This window comes from Bos indicus, chromosome 6 (assembly GCF_029378745.1).
Source record: "Bos indicus isolate NIAB-ARS_2022 breed Sahiwal x Tharparkar chromosome 6, NIAB-ARS_B.indTharparkar_mat_pri_1.0, whole genome shotgun sequence".
Classification (NCBI taxonomy): domain Eukaryota; kingdom Metazoa; phylum Chordata; class Mammalia; order Artiodactyla; family Bovidae; genus Bos; species Bos indicus.
The window spans coordinates 96,279,812-96,299,262 of record NC_091765.1 but is presented as its reverse complement, the minus strand read 5'-3'; the positions used below and the strand labels follow the sequence as shown (position 1 = coordinate 96,299,262).

At 38.1% G+C, this 19,451-nt stretch overlaps 1 protein-coding gene across 3 annotated transcripts in view; it reads right to left on the bottom strand.

The window, feature by feature from the left end:
• Positions 1–19,451, bottom strand: part of CFAP299 (cilia and flagella associated protein 299) — a 731,706-nt gene that overhangs the window by 120,433 nt on the left and 591,822 nt on the right. For all 3 annotated transcript variants that reach the window (XM_070791653.1, XM_070791652.1, XM_070791651.1), the window contains exon 4: positions 18,953–19,095. In XM_070791653.1, coding sequence (XP_070647754.1) covers positions 18,953–19,095 — 143 coding nt within the window. The remainder of the gene's footprint in view (positions 1–18,952; positions 19,096–19,451) is intronic.

The window sequence follows — 19,451 nt, the reverse complement described above, 5'->3', positions numbered from 1 at the left end:
CCCAACCCAGGGATCAAACCCGCGTCTCCCGCACTGCAGGCAGACGCTTTACCGTCTGAGCCAGTATTTAATATATTAGATGACTCATATTCAAACAATAAAAATGTTTGCTATTTTCCAATATTTTCACTTTTCTTCTTTAGTGGGTTTTGGCAACACATGCTAGAGAACAGGTATCATTTTGTATTTTGAATATTTTATTTGAAATATTTAGCACTTGTAATATTAATACATCTCTCCACTGAATTTTATTTTTGTTAATAAACAAAAATTTACATCAAAAATAAAATTAAAAAATCAAAGCAGTGATATTTACAATATTAAACATAAGCCAGATGTGGAACCATGCTTTTCCAGATTAAACATTTACTGAGTTGGCATAAAAAGACTTTCTTCCTCATTCATCCGAGTTAAGTTTTGTTTGAATGGATTCTAATTTCTTATTCCTTTACCCTTTTCACCATCTTTCTGTTGCTTTGTTTACCTAATCATGGTTTTTTCTTACCACTGCTTTCCACAGTTCTGCACAGCTGCTTCCCAGATGAGCTAAATAGTTCATTTTCATCTTTATACTAGTGTAAACTATGGGTTAATCCTATATGGCTTTAATAGACACAGTGACTAAAATCTCTTCATGACAGTTCCTATACATATGTATATACACATATACATACATACATATACATATACATACATACATACATATATATATACACATATATATATACATTTTCTGCAAGTATTCAAGTAAACTTGACTATAGAAAACCATGAAACATCATTATCTGGTTCTGCATCCTTCAAATCTTATATATTCTTTGAAAACTAGTGGAAACAAGGCCCTGATTTACAAAGAACATAAAGTATGCATTTGAAAAATTTTTTAAAAAGACCTCCCCAGCAAGTTGAGAAAGTTTCTAATATTGTTCCTTCCTACTAAAGGTTGATTAACCAATTTCTACTGAGTATTTTACCCAATGCCTTTAAAGTGGCTACAATCAACATGAGCTGAAAAACCAAAGCAATAATTTTCTCTCCTTCCCTTTCTTTTCTGCGTTCATTTCTGCACTTTCTTGACAGTACATCACAGACAAAGGACTTAAGCACACAGTATACTTCCCACTTTAAAACCCCAAAGGTCTGACATGCAGACCTCTATTCAGGTGGATGATAATGGGTAGAACTATGGGAATTAATAAGAAGGCATGTTGGCATTCCCAGTGTTCCCAGTGATTTGCCTTTTCATGTTGGACTTGTTTATTGCTTTCCTTATTTGAAGGTAAGAGAGGGAAATGAGAGGTTGAATTCTGGGTTCTGACTAAAGAAGTTAAACCATTTAAAGTGCCATTATTCCATCTCATTAAATTTTGGGTTGGAACTGCATGCACATGTTCCTGGATTGTAAGGTGTGTTCATAAATCAGAATGACACAGCTTGAGGGCTTATCTGATTCACAGTCTGAAAAATGATTATGTAAAAAATAAGTAAAAATAAAATATAAATGTTGATATAAAGTAAACATGATGAGAGTTAAAGGAATAAAAATGTTGGTAAGGGGTTTTTAGACCTATGTCATCAACAAGTTAACTTCCCTTCTTTTTGCCTTTACAAATTTATGTGTGATGGAACATAAATGACAGAATATTAATGTGTTAATAAGTCTTTACAATATTTGTGTGTACATGAGAGTTTGAATATATACATTGTCCTGCTGTTTCCATAGCTAAATAATATATAATTGAGCTAATGTGGGACAGTCAGGAAATCAAAGAATTACATTAATCATTCCTGAATTCCAGTGCTCAGGCAAACTGCAATTGGGTTTTCCTTCTCAACTGAGTATGCTTAGGACTATATGGGAAACTGGTATGTTTCTGGATCTTCTTATAGAAATAGACAAAGTTAAAGCATAATTGTATCTGGATTTTGGTTTCATTCTTTGCATTTGTTTATGAATACAAATTGAGAAGCCATCAAAGTAAACTGAATCATTTAGTTCTTTTAAAATGACCCTTTTTACTCCTAAAAGTAGGGGTAGGGAAAATTAAAAAAATAAATAACACACAGATTGTTCCCTTGACCACAAAATCCTTTTATGTCTGTAACATTGCCTTATATATTGAGGTTCTCCTATGTTGGTGCATACATACGTACAACTGTTATATTGTTTTCTTGGATTGATCTTTGCACCATTATGTAGTGTTTGTCTTTTGTAACAGAATTTAATTTGAAGTCTATTTTATCTGATATAAATATATCAGTTCTGGCTTTATTTTTATTTCCCTTTGTGTGGAATATCTTTTCCATCCCCTTGCTTTCAGTCTGTATGTGTCTCTAGATCTGAATTGAGTCTCTTATAAGCAGCAAATCTATGGGTCTTGTTTCTGTATTCATTCAGTCTTTGTCTTTTGGTTGGAGTATTTAGTCCACTTACATTTAAGGTAATAATGGTTATGTCTGTCCTATGGTCATTTTGTTAATTGTTTTGGATTTGTTTTTGTAGGGTTTTTTCCTCCTTTTTTTGTTCTCCTCTCTTGTGATGTGATGACTAAATTTAGTCTTATGTTTGGGTTCCTTTTTCATATATCTATTATAGATTTTTGTTTTGTGCTTATCATGAGATTTTTGTATAGGAATCTATATTTATTCATGTGTGTTTTAAGTTGCTGATCTCTTAATTTCAAGTGTATTTTAGATATCTTGCATCTGTAGTCTCCTCACCTCACAATTACTGTTTCTGGCTTTATATTTTCCATCTAATTGTTTTGAGTATCTCTTAACTGCTTATTGTGAATACAAACGATTTTACCTTTTTTTGTCTTTTAACCTCCCCATTAGCTTTGTCTGTGGACGATTTCCTACCTTTATTGTATGTTGCCTTTATCAGTGAGTTTTCCATTTTATAATTTCCTTGTTTCTAGTTGTGGCTTTTTCTTCTGCCTGAGAAGATCCTTTAGATCCTTTAAATTTGTTGTAAAGCTGGTTTGGTAGTGCTGAATTCTTTCAGCTTTTGCTTATTTGTACAGCTTTTGATTTTACAGCCATCAAATTTAATGAATACCTAGCTAGGTAGAATATTCTTGGTTGTAGACTTTTCTCTTTTATCACTCTAAGTACATATCATGCCACTTCCTTCTGACCTACAGAGTTTCTAATGGAAATCAACTGATAGCCTTATGGGAGTTCCCTTGTAGGCTATTTGTTACTTTTCTCTTGTTATTTTTAATATTCTCTTTATCTTTAATTTTTGCATTTTGATTATAATGCATCATGGTATATTCCTCTCTGGGTTAATACTATATGAGAGACTCTCTGTGTTTCTTGTACTTAGGTGAGTGTTTCCTTTCCCAGGTTAAGGACATTTTCAGGTCTTATATCTTCAAATATTTTCTCAGGCCCTTTCTCTTTTCTCTTTCTGGGACTTCTGTAATGTGAATATTAGCATGTTTGATGTTGTCCTAGAGATTTTTTAAACTGTCCTCGTTCCTTTTCATTGTTTTTGCTTTTCTCTGTTTGATAGCAGTGACTTTCATTACATTGTCTTCCAGGTCACTGATCTGTTTATCTGCTTCATTTAGTCTACTATTGACTCCTTGTAGTGTATTTTTCATTTCAGTTATTATATTCTGTAATTCTGTTTGGTGGTTCTTTATATTTTATAATTATTTGTTAAAAACTTCTAATTTCTCATTCTCTGCATCTATTCCCATCACTTTTTTAACATGGTTTTTTAAGTCCTAGCTACAACAACTAGAGAAGAAAAATAAATAAATAAAAGGAATCCAAATTGAAAAAAAAAAGTAAAACTGTCACTGTTTGCTATGCAAAACCAGCTTTCCTTCAGGCAGCCCTGATTTCTAGCATTAAAGAAGGAGGTAGAGGCATCCTCTGGACCAGTGGTTCTTAAAGTGTAGTCCGTGGACTAAGTAGCATCAGCATTACTTGAGGATTTGCTAGTAATACAAATTCTCAGGTCCTACTTCGATTTTACTAAGTTAAAAACTTTGGGAGTAGGACCCAGAAATCTTGTTTTAACAAGTACTCTATGTGATTAAGGTGTATGCTAAAGTTTAAAACCCAAGATTAGATCATCTTTATCAGAAAATCCAGTGTTTGAACTGCCATCGAGAAGCTGACATTTCAGATCCCATAGCTTCTGTTTCCCCTGCTTCTATCTTTGTTTTCTCCATAGTTTCCTCTAAATTCTATAGATAGCATGACTGTGTAAAAATTTAATCCACATCACTACTGTTACATCTATCCTTTTGTGCTTATGCAAGTCATTAGTTGACTTTCCCTCATGGCTCAGCAATAAAGAATCCACCTGCCAATGCAGGAGACACAGTTTTGATCCCTGGGTTGGGAAGCTACTCTGGACAGAGAAATGGCAACCCACTCCAGTTTTCTTGCCTGGGAAATCCCATGGTCAGAGGAGTTTGGTGGGCTATATATAGTCCATGGGATTGCAAAAGAGTCAGACACAACTTAGTAACTAAACAACAACAAAGTCATTAATCCTCTTCTCATCTGTGAGATTTACACTTAAGCATACATCCTTAGATATTTAGGTTTTCAGTCATTACCAGATTTATAGTGTTCCCTAAGTTATGAAGATTGGACTTTTCAACAGAATCTACCCAGAATGTATTGATGTGTATGTATTCAAATAGGATTAGATTTTGCTTGCTATTCTAGAGAGCAAGATGTGTTCCCTGAAATGTGTTATCTTACTTTTTTGATTCCATGATGGTCACAGCTATGTTGTCTTGAGGAAGATGATCATAGTGTGTTCCTATTTATTTAATTAGCCCAAATGAAATGGTCACCATATACCTGAGGAAGGGAACTTTCAGGACACTGGAGACATTTATTTGATGTCATTATGTTTCTTCTTGCTACATACAAAAAAATTAATTTTTCAATAGAAATAATGGGTTTGGCATTTTGTGAGGTGACCTAGGAAATGGATGGATAGTTTCTTTAGGAAAATGGTTCTGAGCTCCAAGTGATAAACAAGTGCAGTTTTGGTGCACAGTTTATCTGCATATTGGAAATTGTTTATAATTTCTGATAGCTCTACAGTATAACTTTTTAAAAGTATTTTTGAAGTTTTTATTGAATTTGTTACAATACTGTTTCTGTTTTATGTTTTGATTTTTTTTGGCCATGAGACATGTGGCATCTTACCTCCCTGACCAGGGATTGAACTCACACCCCCTTGCACTGAAAGGCAAAGGCTTAAATACTGCCAAGGAAGTCCTTCTACATATAATTTTAACTCTATTTGATTTCTGTTATAACAAATACTGTCTTTGCTTCTACTTTAGAAAATTTTTTAAAAAGATCTCTGTATATCAAGGTTAACTTGCTACTAATAGTCTTTCTTTTAACCAATGTAGATTTTTGAATAGGAAATAGGCACATATATAAATGTTCATACTAGTTTAATTACTATAAAATTTTCCCAAGGGAAATAAAATATATCTTTCCACAATAAATAATCATTTTTCATTAACATAGGGGTCAGACTGAGCATCACTAACAACAGGACAACTTGACATTAAGTGCCTTCTCATATGATGCAATACATAGTCCTCACCAATAGAGAATTCCTACTGAAAAAATATTTGCACTTAATACGATCAAGCTTTTAGAATTATCTCCCATCCCAGTTTAAAGAAAATACAGAGATGAGAGAAACAAATAAAATACTACAAAGAAACAATCAGACAAGTGCAGAATGCAGAATAATATAAAAGGCAACTGGCCTTATCTCTTTAAAAAAACAATGTTGTGATATATACACACACACACACACACACATATCTTGTTGGAAACTGAGAAAGAAGGTGCTCCTTAGCATAAAAGAGAGTCAAGATACATAAGCAATGCAATTTTTGTACATCATCTGAATGATAGTTTACAAAACCAGTTACAAAACAGATTTTGAAACAATTAGGAAAATTTGAATATGAGCTGGATATTAGATGATAGTGGGAAATACTTATTAATTTTCTTATATTGATAATGGTAATGCTATAAAGGAGAAAGTTTTCATTCTTAGGAGATGAATGGTGAAAAAATATTAAGGGATTAAATCTGTAAGCTACTTTAAAATGGCATGCACACACACATACCGATGTACTAAGAAGAGTTAAAGCATATTTGGAAAAACGTTAACAGTTGTTTAGTTTAGGTTGTGAGTATACTGGCATTTATTGTACTTTTCTTCCAACGTTTCAAATTTTAAAAAAAAATTTTATAATAAAAGCTGGAAGAGTTACACAATTTGAATATACTTAATATCACTGGAGACTACACTTAAAATGATTAAAATGGTAAATTTTATGCTATGTATATTTTACCAATATTTTTAAATATTGGAAAAAATCTTGTATAAAGAATAACACTGTCATAACCACAGTAATTCCAGTTGAGCTATTTCAAATCCTGAAAGATGATGCTGTGAAAGTGCTGCACTCAACATGCCAGCAAGTTTGGAAAACTCAGCAGTGGCCACAGGACTGGAAAAGGTCAGTTTTCATTCCAATCCCAAAGAAAGGCAATGCCAAAGAAGGCTCAAACTACTGCACAATTGCACTCATCTCACACGCTAGTAAAATAATGCTCAAAATTCTCCAAGCCAGGCTTTAGCAATATGTGAACCATGAACTTCCTGATGTTCAAGCTGGTTTTAGAAAAGGCAGAGGAATCAGAGATCAAATTGCAAACATCCGCTGGATCATGGATAAAGCAAAAGAGTTCCAGAAAAACATCTATTTCTGCTTTATTGACTATGCCAAAGGCTTTGACTGTGTGGATCACAACAAACTGTGGAAAATTCTGAAAGAGATGGGAATACCAGACCACCTGACCTGCCTCTTGAGAAACCTATATGCAGGTCAGGAAGCAACAGTTAGAACTGGACATGGAACAACAGACTGGTTCCAAATAGGAAAAGGAGTCCATCAAGGCTGTATATTGTCACCCTACTTATTTAACTTATATGTAGAGTACATCATGAGAAACGCTAGACTGGAAGAAGCACAAGCTGGAATCAAGATTGCTGGGAGAAATATCAATAACCTCAGATATGCAGATGACACCACCCTTATGGCAGAAAGTGAAGAGGAACTCAAAAGCCTCTTGATGAAAGTGAAAGTGGAGAGTGAAAAAGTTGGCTTAAAGCTCAACATTCAGAAAACGAAGATCGTGGCATCTGGTCCCATCACTTCATGGGAAATAGAAGGGGAAACAGTGGGAACAGTGTCAGACTTTATTTTTTTGGGCTCCAAAATCACTGCAGATGGTGACTGCAGCCATGAAATTAAAAGACGCTTACTCCTTGGAAGGAAAGTTATGACCAACCTAGAGAGCATATTCAAAACCAGAGACATTTGCCAACAAAGGTTCATCTAGTCAAGGCTATGGTTTTTCCTGTGGTCATGTATGGATGTGAGAGTTGGACTCTGAAGAAGGCTGAGCCCTGAAGAATTGATGCTTTTGAACTGTGGTGTTGGAGAAGAGTCTTGAGAGTTCCTTGGACTACAAGGATATCCAACCAGTCCATTCTGAAGGAGATCAGCCCTGGGATTTCTTTGGAAGGAATGATGCTAAAGCTGAAACTCCAGTACTTTGGCCACCTCATGTGAAGAGTTGACTCATTGGAAAAGACTCTGATGCTGGGAGGGATTGGGGACAGGAGGAGAAGGGGACGACAGAGGATGAGATGGCTGGATGGCATCACTGACTCGATGGACGTGAGTCTGGGTGAAGTCCGGGAGTTGGTGATGGACAGGGAGGCCTGGTGTGCTGTGATTCATGGGGTCGCAAAGAGTCGGACACGACTGAGTCTGAACTGAACTGAACTGAACCACAGTAATGTTGTCAATAAACTAGAGGTTATCTCAGATCTTTAATTATTCACTTAAGGTTTACCCAGATACATAAGCTTCTGGGTAAACCTTAAGTGAATAATTAAATGTACTCAGGGGAGTACATTCTAAACAATTAAATATAATTTAATTGTACATTCTAAACAATTAAATATTCTAAATAATTAAATGTACTCAGGGCAGTATATTCTAAATAATTAAATATACTACCAGATAATTGTTCTGGGGTTCTGACTTTTTAAAAAAGCAATGAGCCAAACAGCCTGGATAAAATTCTACCATATAATGATGCAGACAAATATTTCAGTAGAAATTTGGTAGGAGCTGTTCTAGTATATTTGGGTTTTATAGACCAACAGGAGGAGGTCCATCTTTCAGATCTCCCTTCTCCACCCTTGTGTCTCCCATGAGAGAGAATACTAAATGTTTACCTTAGGAATAGGAAAAAAAATTCAAATGAGTTAATTATTGGAAAATTAAATTTATTTTTAAAAGAATTCCAAGTAAATATTACAAAAATTATGTAAGCCACAGTTCAGAGGATATGAATAGATTCTAAAAGTATCCTGGGATATAACTGAGGTTCAACACGTCAGGGCCAATTTTTCCCTAAAGATTTTTAGGCTGAAGCCACAATTAAAGGCCACTTTTAGTTCTGTCCAGAGCTCTTCCACACACAAAGCTGTGGGACACTGTAATTTTTACTCACACAGACTGAAAATAAAGGCCTGGTTAAGTACAAAGGGTTGTTTTCTGCCAAGCTCAATGAAAGGAGGAAGTGGCAAGGGTGGGTACAGGATGGCTGAAATTCCCCAGTCTTAACCGTAGATAGCAGGATTGTTTAAAGCTCTGAAAAACAACCTCAAATTAGGTCTTGTCAAGTCAGATACACATCTGCAAAGAAATATATGGCCTGACAATTGCTAGTATATGGATATGAGACCAAAGAGAAAAATATCTTTTTGTGACAAAATCCTAAAGTAGAATCATATAGCATTGATTAAACAAAAAACATGGCATCTGGAGTTCCATGGGTCTCTATTTGGTGCTGGCTTGTGAGTTCAATTATCTATGTGTAATTTTGGTTAAGCCAATTAATACCACTATGATTCATGTTCTTTGAGGTTAAAATGTAAAAAATATTCCTAACCCATAAGGTTGTTGTTCAGTTCAGTTCAGTCGCTCAGTCGTGTCCTACTCTTTGCGACCCCATGAATCGCAGCATGCCAGGCCTCCCTGTCCATCACCAACTCCCAGAGTTCACCCAGACTCACGTCCATCAAGTCAGTGATGCCATCCAGCCATCTCATCCTCTGTCGTCCCCTTCTCCTCCTGCCCCCAATCCCTCCCAGCATCACAGTCTTTTCCAGTGAGTCAACTCTTCACATGAGGTGGCCAAAGTACTGTAAGGTGTACGTGAAATGACGTATATAAATCATTTAGCACAGAGCGTTATGCATGGTAAGTGCTTGGTTAATTTTTATCAGCAATACAGTCATCTTAGACTGACTCAGCCTAGTCCCAGTGCTATGGGACAACCTGAGATAGCCCAAGGACTGAAGTTAAACCCACCCAAAGGGATTGAGCAAAGGAGTCATAACTGGACTAATCCTGTCTGACTCTTTGTGACACAGGCCAGAATACTGGAGTGGGTAGCTTTTCTCTTCTCCAGGGGATCTTCTCAACCCTGGGACTGAACCCAGGTCTCCCGCATTGCAGGTGGATTCTTTACCAGCTGAGCCACAAGGGAAGCCCTTGAAAACATTAGGTGGTAATTTAGACTGGAGGTCACAAACTCCAATGTCTAGAAGAATCTCATAGGTGTTATAAATGAGTGACTTAAGGATGACAGTGTAGATGCCAGTAAGTATGAGTGGTCATGGAGTAAAAATGAATAGTAGTCACTCAGTTGTGTCCAGCGTTTTGCAACCCCATGGACTATAGCCTTCCAGGCTCCTCTGTCCATGGAATTCTCCAGGCAAGAATACTGGAGTGGGTGACCATTCCCTTCTCCAGGGAATCTTCCTGACCCAGGGATCAAACCCAGGTCTCCTGCATTGGAGGCAGATTATTTTTATTTATGGTCTGAGCCACCACCAAGTCTCTGTCAATGTGGTGAGAACATACCCCATCTTAAGTAGCAGCTGCTTTTTGATTCATGGCTGGGATGAGAGCATGCAGGCTCAGTGTGGGAAGACCTTATCAGTTTTTAGAGAATCAGCAACTCAAAAATATTTTATGTGTTGACCCAACTTTTAAATATATTGTGCAGGCCCAAATAAAACATGTCTGCAGCCAGATGCTACTAACTGGTGATTTCTGGCCTATGACTTCTTATTAATGTAGCACATCTACCTAACACCAGTACTGGTCCTAATGATCTGGATGGGAGTGAATCTCTGGGCTGGGGAGCAGTAGACCAGACCAGTGCTATGTGTATGTATGTGTATGTTGTTGTTGTTGAGCAGCTAAGTCATGTCTGACTCTTTCTGTGACCCCATAGACTGTAACCAACCAGGCTCCTCTGTCCACCATGGTATTTTAAGGGCAAAAATACTGGAACAAGTTGCCATTTCCTTCTCCAGGGTATCTTCCTGACCCAGGGATTGAACCCGCATCTTCTATTCGGCAGGTGGATTCTTTATATATGTGTGTGTGTGTGTGTGTGTGAAAGTGAAAGTGAAATTGTTAGTCACTCAGTGGTGTCCAACTCTTTGTGACCCCATGTACTGTAGGTATCCCACCAGGCTCTTCTGTCTATGGGATTCTCCAGGCAAGAACACTGGAGTGGGTAGCTATTTCTTTCTCCAGGGGATCCTCCCAACCCAGGGATTGAACCTAGGCCTCCAGCATTGCAGGCAGATTCTTTACCATCTGACCCACTGGGACATGTGTGTATATATATATATATATATATATATATATACATACACACACACATACACACACATATAATGTGAGCCACAACACAAGGAGGCATGTGTGTCATTTTGAATTTTCTAGTAGCCATACTGAAAAAGGTAAAAAGATAGGTGAAAATAGTTTTAAATATATTTCATTAACACAATACATCCAGCATATCACTATTTTAACATATAATAAATGTAGATTTATGGTGAGATACTTTATATTTTTATAACATCTTCAAAATCAGGTGTGTATTTTACCCTTGTAGCACATCTAAATTCAGGGCTAGTCAGTGTGATTAAAGTGAAAGTACTCAATACTTGTATATGAATAGTGGTGACTCTACTGTAGAGCACAGGTCTAGACTATGCTTCTCAAACTTAAACATGCATATTGAAATGCAGAAAGGGAAATGTGAAAGTGTTAGTTGCTCAGTCATGTCTTTACTCTCCAACACTATGGACTGTAGCCCTCCAGGCTCCTTTGTCCACAGGATTCACAGGCAAGAACACTGGAGTGGGTAGCCATTCCCTTCTCCAGGGGATCTTCCTGATCCAGGGATGGAACCTGGGTTTCCTGCATTGCAGGCAGATTCTGTACCATCTGAGACACCGTGGGGGGATCATATTAAAATGCCAGTTCTGCTTTGCTGGTTGGGACAGAGCCTGAGATACTTCACTTCTTCCTGGCTCTCAGGTGATGTCACTGCTCCTTGTCCATGGACCACACAGTTTCAATACCTAGGAGCTGGGTATTTGTGGCAGGTCTCCCTCAATCAGTATTTTTACTCCCAAAGCATTTCTTCCCCTTCCAAATTCAGTGAATATTTGTTGAAGAGGCTAAAATGATGTTCTAATGGCAAGTCACCATATTCAGATGTGGGACAATATTAATAATTTCAAAATAAACACTATTTTACAGATCACTTGCAGAAGCACTGAATCATTTACTCCTTTTGTTTTAAACTTGAGAACTTGCCAACGTGTTACCAGATGCTTTCATGAGAATGAGCTTAAGCACAGGATAAGCACAACTTTATAATTCTAACTTCAGAGATTTGGCATGTTTAACATTTTAATAAAACAGACAATGGGACTGCAAGGGAAATTTGACAATAATACCTCTCAAAGCTTTAGTATTTAGGGGCATTCCTCGGTCAAGGGTATGAATATTTCATGGACTCTCTAAAAAGAAACACAAAAAGAGAACATTTTAATTTCCTCATGACAATTCTATTTGAGGCATGAGTAGAGCTCGACAGGAGACATTACATCTTTGTTCAACAATACATAAATATGGAAATTTAAACAGCTCAATGTGGGGAGTGGGGGGCAGAATATAACTCAAGGATTCTACATAGTGCATTGTCTTCAAGACACAAACACTTTTACACCCAGAAGAGAGTTCTGGAAGTGAACAGTGAATTCCTAAGAACTTGTTCTCACTTACCACTGTTTGACTTGTGAACTTCAGCAAATGATTTATCTTCTTTTATCCTCTCTTGGATGTTGAGAATAATGCTTGTTGAGCTTATTTCACAAAGTTGTTGTAGGGCAGTGTAAAGGAACTTGGTAAACTGTAGCATGGCATTTGTTTATAGGTTGTTCACAGTCATGCCCAGAGGAAGGGACTGAATCGAAAACACATGATCAAGATGAAGTCTGAGCTGACAAGATCATCAAGTTCTCAGCCCTTTCTACTGCTGCAATTCATAATAGTTGCAGCTGTCTGCTGATATTTATGTTTTCCTCAGTAAAAGTGCAAGACAGGATTCTAATAAAATAGCATGTCAAAAGATAAATAGAAAGGAACCTTTGGAAAGTTTTAATTTTAAAGTCTTTGTTTTAGTTCTGAATCAAACTGACCATGGAACTATGTATACCAAAGATATTTTTTCCCTAGCAACAACTGTTTAAGTCATTTACTGGCATGAGATCTCTTGAGTGAAAAAATCTGAAGTCTGGTTCTGATAGATGGCTTAAACTCAATGTGGTAAAAGTTGTAAAGTGCAGTCTTTGTAATATAGTTAATTTTGCTTGAAAGGTCAGAAATTATCTGGCACCAAGGAGAAAAAAAAAAAAAAACCCAAGATGATAAAACCCTATAATTGAGAAATTTACAAAATATTATGAAAAGACATTAGTTCAGTTCAGTTCAGTTCATTCTCTCAGTTGTGTCCGACTCTTTGCGACCCCATGAATTGAAGCACGCCAGGCCTCCTTGTCCATCACCAACTCCCGGAGTTCACTCAGACTCACATCCATCGAGTCAGTGATGCCATCCAGCCATTTCATCCTCTGTCATCCCCTTCTCTTCCTGTCCCCAATCCCTCCTAGCATCAGAGTCTTTTCCAGTGAGTCAACTCTTCGCATGAGGTGGCCAGAGTACTGGAGTTTCAGCTTTAGCATCATTCCTTCCAAAGAAATCCCAGGGCTGATCTCCTTCAGAATGGACTGGTTGGATCTCCTTGCAGTCCAAGGGACTCTCAAGACTCTTCTCCAACACCACAGTTCAAAAGCATCAATTTTTTGGCGCTCAGCCTTCTTCAGAGTCCAACTCTCACATCCATACATGACCACTGGAAAAACCATAGCCTTGACTAGACGGAAATTTGTTGGCAAAGTAATGTCTCTGCTTTTGAATATGCTATCTAGGTTGGTCATAACTTTCCTTCCAAGGAGTAAGCGTCTTTTAATTTCACGGCTGCAGTCACCATCTGCAGTGATTTTGGAGCCCCCCAAAATAAAGTCTGACACTGTTTCCACTGTTTCCCCATCTATTTTCCCATGAAGTGATGGGACCGGATGCCATGATCTTAGTTTTCTAGAGGACATAAATAAGTGTAAATAAATAACTGAAAGACCTAATGTCATCAAGATGCCAATCAACGATACATTTAAGCATAACATGAAAGCAATTGCAATCAAAATTACACCATTTTTTGTGTGTGGACATTAAAGGTTGACTAAGATTTATATGAGAGAGTAAAGGGCAAGCATAGACTAGATATTCCTGAAAAAGAAAAACCAGATGAAGAAATTGCCTTTTTTATGTCAAGAATTATTATGAACATACAACAAATGAGTAAGATTCTATTATTTTAAGTAAAGGCCAATAACACAAAAGAGTGAGCCCAGGAGCAACCTATCACATGCAGAATCAACTTTTGAAACAAATTGTATTGTGTATGTGGGGGAAGAGATAGTGGACTTTTCAATAAATATTGCTAGGGCAAATTATTAGTAATACAGAAAACAAAAAGTGGACTCTTCACAGGGCACTGAGCTGAGTTCCCTGTGCTATACAGCAGGTTCCCGCTAGCTATCTATTTTACACATGATCACCTTGCTTATTTAACTTATATGCAGAGTACATCATGTGAAATGCTGGGCTGGATGAATTCCAAGCTGGAACCAAGATTGCTGGGAGAAATATCAATAACCTCAGATATGCAGATTATTCTACCCTAATGGCAGAAAGCAAAGAGGAGCTAAAGAGCCTCTTGATGAGGGTGAAAAGAGGAGAGTGAAAAAGCTGGCATAAAACTCAACATTCAAAAATGAAGATCATGGCATCTGGTCCCATCATGTCATGGCAAATCGATGGGGAAAAAAATGGAAACAGTGACAGAATTTATTTTCTTGGGCTCCAAAATCACTGTGGATGGTGACTGTAGCCATGAAAGTAAAAGATGCTTGCTTCTTGGAAGAAAAGCTATGACAAATCCAGGCAGCATATTAAAAAGCAAGAGGCATCACTTTGCTGACAAAGGTACATATATTCAAAGCTACGGTCTTTCCAGTAGTCATGTACAGATGTAAGAGTTGGACCATAAAGAAGGCTGAGCACCCAAGAATTGATAGTCTTTGAACTGTTGTTCTAGAGAAGACTCTTAAGAGTCCCTTGGAGAGCAAGGAGGTCAAACCAGTCAATCCTAAAGGAAATCAACCCTGAATATTTATTAGAAGGACTGATGCTGAAACTGAAACTCCAATACTTTGGCCACTTGATGTGAAGAGACAACTCATTGGAAAAGACCCTGATGCTGGGAAAGATTGTAGGCAGGAGGAGAAGGAGAAGACAGAGGGTGAAATGATTGGATGGCATCACTGACCCAATAGACATGAGTTTGAGCAAACTCTGGGAGATAGTGAAGGACAGGGAAGCCTGGCATGCTGCGGGTCATGGGGTCGCAAACAGTCAGACACGATTTAGTGACTGAACAAAAGGTGTGTATATGTCAATTCTAATCTTCCATTTCCCCTCCTGTTCCAAAGACCGTTCTCTAGAAGGGTGGTATAGGAGGGTGGGAGGGAGGTCTAAGAGAGAGGGGATATATATACACATAGAGTTGATTCATTTTGCTCTACAGCAGAAACTAACACAATATTGTAAAGCAACTATATTTCAATTTAAAAAAATAGACCCTTACCAACTACCATATACAGCACTAAATTCTGGTAGGTTAAAGATATAAGCCTTTGACTGTGTTGATCACAATAAACTGGAAAATTCTGAAAGAAATGGGAATACCAGACCACCTAACCTGCCTCTTGAGAAACCTATATGCAGGTCAGGAAGCAACAGTTAGAACTGGACATGGAACAACAGACTGGTTCTAAATAGGAAAAAGAGTACGTCAAGGCTGTATATTGTTACCCTGCTTATTTAACTTATATGCAGAGTACATCATAAGAAACGCTGGGCTGGAAGAAACACAAGCTGGAATCAAGATTGCCGGGAGAAATATCAATAACCTCACGTATGCAGATGACACCACCCTTATGGCAGAAAGTGAAGAGGAACTCAAAAGCCTCTTGATGAAAGTGAAAGAGGAGAGTGAAAAAGTTGGCTTAAAGCTCAACATTCAGAAAACGAAGATCATGGCATCCAGTCCCGCCACTTCATGGGAAATAGATGGGGAAACAGTGGAAACAGTGTCAGACTTTATTTTTTGGGCTCCAAAATCACTGCAGATGGTGATTGCAGCCATGAAATTAAAAGACACTTAATCCTTGGAAGGAAAGTTATGACCAGCCTAGATAGCATATTCAAAAGCAGAGATATTACTTTGCCAACAAAGGTCTGTCTAGTCAAGGCTATGGTTTTTCCTGTGGTCATGTATGGATGTGAGAGTTGGACTGTGAAGAAAGCTGAGCACTGAAGAATTGATGCTTTTGAACTGTGGTGTTAGAGAAGACTCTTAAGACTCCCTTGGACTACAAGGAGATCCAACCAGTCCATCCTAAAGGAAATCAGTCCTGAATATTCATTGGAAGGACTGATGCTGAAGCTGAAACTCCAATACTTTGGCGTTTCAAAGAACTGACTCATTGGAAAAGACCCTGATGATGGGAAAAATTACAGGCAGGAGGAGAAGGGGACAACAGAGTGTGAAATGGTTGGATGGCATCACCAATGCAATGGACATGAGTTTGAGTAAGCACCATGAGTTGGTGATGGAGAAGGACGACTGTCATGCTGCAGTCCGTGGGGTCACAAAGAGTCGGACATGACTGAGTGACTGAACTGAACTGTGATATTCAGAAGGTTCTTAAGTGAGTAGCAGGATAATTGGGTCTTAAATAAAGAGATCTATTCTACTTTCAAAGACAACTCTACTCCAGAAAAGTGATCAAATCACCCACATGGTATGAAAGAAGTCAAGAATGAACTCTGGTGATTACCATCATGCGTGAAATAAACAAGGCAAGGATTCAATGAGGGATTCTGATATAAAATGTTAGAGTATTTGAATAGATTTGAGAAGAAAGAATTAATCAGCATACTGATTCAGCAACAGTAATCAAATGATGTAGAGAAGTTAAATAAGATGAGATCTGAAAATAGCACATAGAAGTTTGCAATTGGCAGTCAGTCATAATTTTCACAGGAGTTGTTTCATTTGAATAATAGTGGCAGAGGGCTAATAACAGTGGGTTATCACCTCCATGAGAAGTGAGAATTGAAGATACTTGTTATTTTGAAGAGTTTAGCTGGAAACTATAAGAGAGGTAGGTCAACAGTTGGAATTCAAAAAGGATTTCTTTAATATAGAAATAGCTTCAGCATGTCTAGAGGTGAGATAAAGGAGCCAGCTGATAGCATCAGTATGAGAAAGCATGAAAAAAAGAGAATAATAGATGAAGCATGGCTTCACTGGAAAGAGGGGTGAAACGTTAAAAAAAAAAAAAAAAAAAAACAAGTTGAATAAATTAGCTCTAACCAAGTCACGGAGTTCTTTTTTTTCTGCGTCTGGGAAAATGTGGTGAGAATAAATGCATGTATTTCACTTAATAAAAATGAACTATTGATTTTTTTTTTAAAGAAAGAAACAATTTTCTTCCTTGGTGTTCCAGTGGTTAAGAATGCGCCTTGCAATGCAGAAAATGTGGGTTCAGTTCTTGGTCAGGGAACTAAGAGCCCATAAGCTGTGCAGAAACTAAGCCCACGTGCCACTACTAGTGAGCCCACGTGCCACAACCATAGTCTGTGGGCTGCAAACAAAAGAGCCACATGACACAGTGACGATCCTGCATGCTTCAGCGAAGACCTGATGCAGCCAAATAAATGAATAGGTTAAAAAATAAAAGCAAGTACAAGTACTTGTGGTCAGGCATTTTATTTCAGACATGTCTCCAGAAAACGCTAAGTCACTCTTAGGGCACACATTCCCCCACGGTTCTCGGGAAATCCTAAGCCTTGCTGTGTGGGGGAAATGTGCACAAGTTTGCAGTGGACTGAATGTCTGAGAGGTTGGCTGAGGGAAAGGCGGTGGGGCGGTGTTCTGAGAGTTAGGGATGGACGTGTTTTGCACATAGATGGTGAGCCCAGGAGCCAGTAGCGGCCAGAATGGAACGGTGACTGGGAATAATCGGAAGAACACTCTGAGGGGGGCACCTGCTCATGAGGAAGCTGATTTGCGTTGAGAGAGAGCCAGATTAGGCCGTGGTTTCTCTGTTTAGACCCAATGTTCTCTCTGAAATGTGAGGCAAATCATATATGGAGAGGAGTCAGGGTCAGAGTCGAGAACAATGGTTTTGAGTAAGTGATGAAGCTTCAGATTATTGGGGGCGGTGGGGAGAAGGATGAATTTAAGAACTGAGAAAAAACATATAGATGTACCGCTGAGGGCCACAATGGGCCTGGCTGAATCTGGAGACCATAAATTATTGGTAGCAGCCATCCACACCTTTCTGAAATATCCCAAAATTTCCTTCAACATTTCCCAGGGATCTTGCAGACAAGAGGATGACTGGCTCAATCAACCTGAGGGTTAGCAGGATAGATACCATCAAAGCACAAGAAAGTCATGGGCAGCAGGGATTAGTGCAAGAGGTAAATTAAATGATTTTGCTCTGCATCAAGGTTGGATAGGGAAAGGAGTATGTCTGTGGAATGGTGATGGGTTAGGAAGTCCAGAGGACAGCAAGTAGGATGGCCGAGATGTCAGAGGAAGGGTTGTTACAAGTGTCAAAACATAATCTGGATACAGCAGTGAAGAGATAAAGCAGAATGCTGCTAGGACTATTGTGTTCTAGCATAAGTGATAGGTGTAGAATAAAAGTTTAGCTTGAGAGCTACTCAGAAGGTGGGAGAGGGATCGGGATCTGTACATGGATTGACTTTGTTGAGTAGATCCTATGTTATGGATTGAGGGCATCGGAAGAAAGGGTAGGGCTTAGTAAAAACAACCATGAGTAGAAGAAATATCCAAATAGGCCAGTGGTGAAAATGAAGGAGCGTGAGCTACTCAGAGGCCTGGACTTTGGTTGGTGACGAAAAAAAAAAAAAAAAGTGAGAGGAAAATTTATTCCCTGGGCTGCTCTTGAGGCTTCTAGACAGGCAAAGTCCCAAGTGGTGCAAGATCCTTGTGAGATTAGCAATTTTTAGATTCTACTTATCATTTAAAAATGTCACTGAGAATTTGCTTATCTCATCTCTGAAGAGTTCCCTTCATTGGCCTGTTAGTGGAAAATATGCATCTATGTTCAGTCCCCATTTTAAAATTTACTTACTTTTTTATTCCAACCACTCTTACTACATTCCTATTATACATACATTGGAGTTCCAGAATATAAATAACCTTTATCTTTACTCTTGAGAAGCTTGTTCTCTTATTGAAGGTGTGAGAAATGTGTTACACTTTACCTCATATCTGTGGGTCTTGGAAGAAGTCGTTTCTTTCCACTAAAGTAGACTTCGAAATCTTCAGTCTTCAGCCTGTGGGCATAATCGATGTATCCTGACACCTCCTGCCCATGAGAATTTTTGTCACGAATAAAAATCACGGACTAGTAACACAGAAAAACAGAGAATGGAGAGAGAGTAAGTGAATGAAAGTCATTTGAGTAAATTTTACATGATAATAAAATCTACAGTTATTGAGTGATACGTGTGTTACAGCTTATTCTAAGGGCTTTAGGTTTCATCCTTACAATGAGCCTATAGGTATTATTACTTTCTCCTGACAGTGAAGAAATTCATGAAAAGTTAACTAAATATGCGTATAATATGCATTTACAGCAATTCAGGGCTTCCCTTTTGGCTCAGACAGTAGAGAATCTGCCTGCAATGGGGAGCCAGGTTTGATCCCTGGGTTGGGAAGATTCCATGGAGAAGGGCGTGGCTACCCACTCCATTATTCTTG